The following is a 6,000-nucleotide window of genomic DNA, read 5'->3' as shown; positions in this document are numbered from 1 at the left end:
GACAAATTATAAAAAGAAAAGGTATATCAGAGCGCACATGGCGAAAATATTTGAAAATAATCGCTCCTCCTGCGCATACGTTTAAAACTTGTAGGAAGAGAAATATTAAGATGCGATATGAAATGGGTCCTTGAAATCCCATAAGCTTATCAATTATTTTGTACGATGAGATGCTCTCAATAATAGAGTCTTCATACAACATAGATAAAGAAAACGTTACGAAGAATTCAAATGGAATGTAATATGCGGGTTTAAAGGGGTCACTTTCGTGAAAGTTAAAAAAATAAAGTAGAACCACAATACCGGCTATAGAGCAATATATTTTTTTTAGGATTTGACAGATTTGCGACGAATCAGATTTAAAATAATTTCCAAACAGTAAACGTAAATACATAAAAATATTAAACAGTGTGTGTGGCTTCATTTTAATCTGTGTTTGAAGAACCAATTCAAATAAATGTTTATGCGGTACTAACGTTTTAAATGACTTCGCCGTATAGAATTCATTATTTTAAGTGTATACGGACATATGATTACATGTAATGTTTGTACTCAAGGTTCATACTTTAATCTCTATCTATCATTATGTAGGCACTATTAAACTTAATTATTGACAAGTGTGTACCATAAAGTTAAAATAAATAGCTTAGATCCTTGTGCAAGATTACCTAATTTCTTTGTGATGCGTTTATGATTCTTAAGTATATTGTTTAGTTACTTAATGATTGCGTAGACTCCTATTTTTAAAAATTAGGAAAACTGTCCGAAAAGCCTAGATAAACCTTAACTAGGCTTTTAGGAATCAAAATACCCTTGACGACGTTGCAACCCGTAGAAGCTCTTTTTATAAATTACTACTGCGCTGAGATTTATCGCTAGCATACTTTAAATCGAGCAGCGTTGACCTAGTGGACTTAACGAGTGACTCTTACCTCTGAGGTCGTAGGTTCGAACCCCGATTGTGCACCAATGGAATCGTGAGGAAATCACCAAGCCGACACGACGGCGGTAAAAGACGATGTCGTGTGTCGGGCATAATGATAAAAGGTTCACCACCTATTTGTCTAAGAGGAGAAAATGATCACGAAAGAGAGACAGAAATCTCAGGTCTTAAACTAAAAAGGTTGTAGTGTCATTGGTTTTGTCTATACTTTAATTGATAGATAAAACTACGATTATGATATGTATAGTGGATGATTTAATTAATAGATAGGTATTATACTTTTTTTAAACAATTTATTTTCTCGTGTAATAAATAAGATTAATGGTATTTTTATTGATATTGATATGAAAACTAGGGATACAATTAATTTATAACTTACGCTAGAACCTTAACATAAAAATAATAACAAAGGAAAACTCTGAAATAGTTTTAAATATATATTTCAATTAAATTATAATTACATTTATATTTTAAAATTACCAAACTGAAGAGCGACAATAATATGCGATATACAAACGCTTAAAAAGCTAATCGGTATTTTAATGCTCAAAGGTATGGCTCGGATGATACAAAACTGGAAAGGGCGATATGTTATATAATACAACGCCCGATAAAGTTCCATTTGAAGTAATTTATCTGTAAAGAAGTGTTTACTTATTATTATTTCTTACGTGCTATACACTATTATCCCTATCAAACTGAATAGAAAGAGACAACGTATACGTAGAAACAGTGCTGTAAGACTGATTTAAATTGTATTCTTACTTACTTACGGTTATATTTTTAGAAAAAGATGACTTATATCAAATATTCATACAAAAAGATAAAAGGGATGTCATAATTGCCGGTTGCTATTTGTTTGTTAGTAGTTAATAGTTCGATATAGATGTTAGGTCGGGAGATAGATCACACAAAATAATGGGTCATTTGTACCAGTATGGCGGTTCTTCAGTACGGTACAAATAGTTGAATTGTTTTTTTTAAATCAACGCATTCGCGTCGGTATGGCGGGCTGTAAGTCACACCGGAGAAGTATGATACTGCCGCCTCTTATTTTTTATGGACTATCGGAAAATATTACAGTTTTTGTGGAACAAATCGTTTGAAAGTCGTAATTAATCCGACGAGTTCCCTGAAGAACCGCCATACTGGTACAAATGACCCACTATTTTGTGTCACTATCTCCCGGCCTATGTGGGTTTAATACATAAATGTGTCTTTACCGTGCCCCAATGGGAATAACTTATAAAAAGTTGTGAAAATGAAATGTTTTACCTTGACATGGTATGTATTGATCCAATAGAATATTAGTGATTCTTTTACACTCTTGAGATATCGAACTAGCCAACATTGCCGCTATCGTTAAAGTTAATATTACAATTACAGCTGGACAGAAAGCGGAAAGTGCATCATATAGTGTCCAATCCTGGAAAAAAACTACATGTTTTTATTTCTGTGAACTAGAAAATTTTAGTTCAAAGCACTGATTGCTGATAGTATTACATACTAGCCTATAATTTTTTTTTAACAAAAACACAGACAGAAATGTGTTTGCCAAATTGTCTAATGGTTAAGCCTGTTTTTTTGGATAGATAAGGCATTTTTTGCACAACACCACTATGTAAAACGAGCTGCCCACTGAAGTATTTCCGAACCAATTCGACTTTTAGGATCCTTCAAGAAAAGAGCGTATTTTTTAATAGCCACAACGTAGTTTCGAGCCTTCTGGCAGTGTGTCCATGTGCGGTATCACTTCACATCAGATGAGCCTCCTGACCGTTTGCCCTCAGCCCTGCGATTCTGTAACTCACTTCACGAACTCACACAGCGGTTTTCGCATCGGCGGTCGCTCTCAAATCAGTCGTGAAGCAGTCATTTTATGATTTGGCATTCTGATAAACAATAAACTACAAGCTCCCACCTTTTCAGAATGCCAAATCATAAAATGACTGCTTCACGACTGATTTGAGAGCGACCGCCGATGCGAAAACCGCTGTGTGAGTTCGTGAAGTGAGTTACAGAATCGCAGGGCTGTTGTGTAAAAAAGGCTCTTACCTTTTGTAAAAAATGGACCATGAAATTCCAAAATTGAAATAATGTTTCTGGATAATTAACTATAATTGAAATCAACAGCTGAAATGATAGAAATTATTACTTAAGGAGGAGCTAATTATTGTATTGGTAAGTGGTAAACGCACGACCTCGAAGTTCAGTCACGATACAAAACATGGGAATAAAAATAAAATATCTCTTTAGAAAAAAGTTTTAAAAACTGATTAGCACAGGCGTTTGAATTTTAATCTGTATCTGTCTAAAAAATATATAGTTCGACCATGAATGATAGCGATTAACATATACATTACACAACTGTTCAAATACTCACTGTTACATTGAGTTCCTTTTCTATGCAATTAATATTGTTTAATAATTCTTTATAATAAATAATACATTTTTTTACCCAAAAAATTTTGTACAATATCTTGTCTCGCCTTCGGAAATTGATGCAATATTTACACGATATAATATGTCTTACAATTTTGATTCGACTATGTAGTACATCAAAAACAATAATTTGAGGGATATAACTAATAGAGATTGATAGAGAAATAAGAAAAATAAAATATGACTTATTAGAATTGAGTAAGAACACTACCAATTGAAGTATAAACACAAATATAAAAATGAAGTACATTTTTAAAGAAATGATTCTATGTTCAATTCGAAACATCTTGTCTAATTTAAGTATTTTGTAGAAATATTCCTCGATCTTACTCTCAAAGAAAAACGATTTTATTACTAGGAAATAAAATTCTGTCAATGTGTACACAACGGAATTGGTGATATTAAATGTCATGTTGTAACATACACATATACTGGTAATCAAAACAAAAGCAGCGCAGTAGATTCCTTTATAAACATTTACCAATTTGGGGGACCTAAAATCGTAATAATATCCGAAGAGCATTCGGTAGAACATAAACCTTTTTAAAGTCTTCATAGAGATTTTTTTCTATTTCTAAAACGTTTTTTATCAGCTTTGTACACTACGTATGGTTTCAAAGGTGACTTTCAAATGCATTAAAATTCACCTTGCTAATACTTGTGGTACTAAATAAAGTTAACATGTCAATTAACTGTCATTTTAATCTACTAATGGATTTTAAAGGTTGTAAAATGACTGCTATGCATATTTTCTTATACATAAAATTTTCGTATAACAATGTTAGTTACCATACTCCTCCGAAACGGCTTGACCGATTTTTATAAAATTTTATATGCATATTCAGTAGGTCTGAGAATCGGCTACTATCTATTTTTATACCCCTAAGTGATAAGGGTTGTCCACCCCTAACATTTAATTTTTTGGACGAAATTTTTATTTTTTTATAATGTGCCATTAAAAAATACATACAACCCTTAATTTTCACCCCAATTTTTTATAATAGTAGATAGTTATTTTTATTGAACTAAAAAAATGTTTCCTAGAAATAATATCGGTACATGGCAAAACAACGTTTGCCGGGTCAGCTAGTAAATACATATATGTACGTCAGAGAGATATATCGTCACTCCATCGATATGGACGTCGTCATTAGCGGGCTTAATGGGCGTCATGTGGGTAAAGTGCGAGCACAAAAGACACGAATAAATATCATACAGTGTTTAATTTACAATGATTCCTTTTAACATTACAAATTACACTTTTAGCTTAAATTATAACGAGCAGCGGGTTCAAGGGACCGATCTCACTTTTAATCACAATCTACTCAACCACAAATCATATACCTAATATATATGCTCTGATTCCCGATTATATATATATGAATTTTTTTTTCAAGTCACATGCATCATTTTACATTAATATTCTCGATTTACATAAATTTGTTATCAGATTTTGTGTTACAATTAGCAATATATAAGCCCAACGTTATCTGTTTAAATTGAAAAAGGAACTTTAAAAAAATTCTGCCTTTGGGTTCAAGTAACTGACATGGTGTGAATAAAACTGTCAAAGACATTTATGTAACTAAAGCCATGGTTTTTACTAACAATGTTAAGTTTATAAATCGTAAACGCTGTGTTTTACAAAGGCAATCCCCCTATTGACTAAACGTTCAGGAACAAAAAGACATTATAGTTTTCATGACAGCGGTACTCGAATTGAAAAGCCAATATGCATATTCGTATTGTTGCGAAATGACTATCACGAGTGCATATTTACTGAACATTCTTCATAGCTACGTTACTCACGTCAAAATAACTTTAGGGGAAACTGTTCTTTAGGTCTATAGACAAATAGGTGAAAATACCCTGAATTGAAATCCACTTGAAGAGGTCGTTTGTGCCGAGCTGTAATTCTGTAACAGCTTTTGGGCCCTGTACGTTAATGGACTTCAAGCGCAACATTGTATTCAGATACATCAAAATAAATGGATACCGGACATCGGGGTTTTTATAGGATAATAGCATACAAACGGGATTTGGTTCTAAATGCGGTTCTGGTTTATAATTTATAGTGTCATGAATATAATGTAATAAGCATTAATTATTACTGCATCGCTGTTTAGCGGAGTGTGCTTATATAATTGCATTCTCGTCGGAATTAATAAAGGAGCTGCTAATTATTCTTACAAACTCGACACTTGATCTCTCCTTTACGATCTTTTACCAGTTTAAGGTTCCCTCTCGCGATAGTAGCTAATATTAACAAACATAAATAAAATATGTGCATTGACTATCGGAAGAGTAATAGATATTTAACGTATGTAAATAATTAAAGGTATATTACTTATTACAGTAATATTAAAAGTTTAGGTTAATATGTATCTATTTTTATAATAGGGGGTTAATTTTATGTTTAGTTGTTTTAATATATGACGGCGCATTCCTAGCGCCATGTTAAGAAATACTGCAAATATTGGAACGAGATTTGACAGTTGTCAAGTCTGGCGGAGCGTCGTATCGATGGTCAGCGCGGCCATGTTGAAATCGTTTGGAGTGTTTCGAACGTCAACGGCGAGCGCACCACGTCTGCGACGAATCGCTTTTGTTCTAAA

At 32.9% G+C, this 6,000-nt stretch overlaps 1 protein-coding gene across 1 annotated transcript; it reads right to left on the bottom strand.

Moving 5' to 3' along the window:
- Positions 1 to 1,406: 1,406 nt before the first annotated feature.
- Positions 1,407 to 3,941, bottom strand: LOC125051997. The gene is made up of 4 exons (XM_047652638.1): positions 3,327 to 3,941; positions 2,999 to 3,076; positions 2,219 to 2,369; positions 1,407 to 1,579 (listed from the first exon to the last, which is right to left on the bottom strand). The coding sequence occupies exons 1-4, from the start codon at positions 3,939 to 3,941 to the stop codon at positions 1,407 to 1,409; spliced, it is 1,017 nt and encodes a 338-aa protein (XP_047508594.1).
- Between the last annotated feature and the right edge of the window lie 2,059 nt (positions 3,942 to 6,000).

Source organism: Pieris napi, chromosome 8, assembly GCF_905475465.1.
Source record: "Pieris napi chromosome 8, ilPieNapi1.2, whole genome shotgun sequence".
Classification (NCBI taxonomy): domain Eukaryota; kingdom Metazoa; phylum Arthropoda; class Insecta; order Lepidoptera; family Pieridae; genus Pieris; species Pieris napi.
Note: the sequence above shows the minus strand (reverse complement) of the source record. Positions and strands in the feature narration are given on the sequence as shown.

What these genes read in the sequence shown, in the direction of transcription:
- LOC125051997 (XM_047652638.1), bottom strand. Translation starts at nt 3,941, where the DNA reads ATGAAGACTTTAAAAAGGTTTATGTTCTACCGAATGCTCTTCGGATAT. An exon ending in AAAAGGAACTCAATGTAACA is followed by an intron (nt 3,077 to 3,326) that starts GTGAGTATTTGA and finishes CTATCATTTCAG; the next exon opens with CTGTTGATTTCAATTATAGT. An exon ending in TGGTCCATTTTTTACAAAAG is followed by an intron (nt 2,370 to 2,998) that starts GTAAGAGCCTTT and finishes GTTTTTTTCCAG; the next exon opens with GATTGGACACTATATGATGC.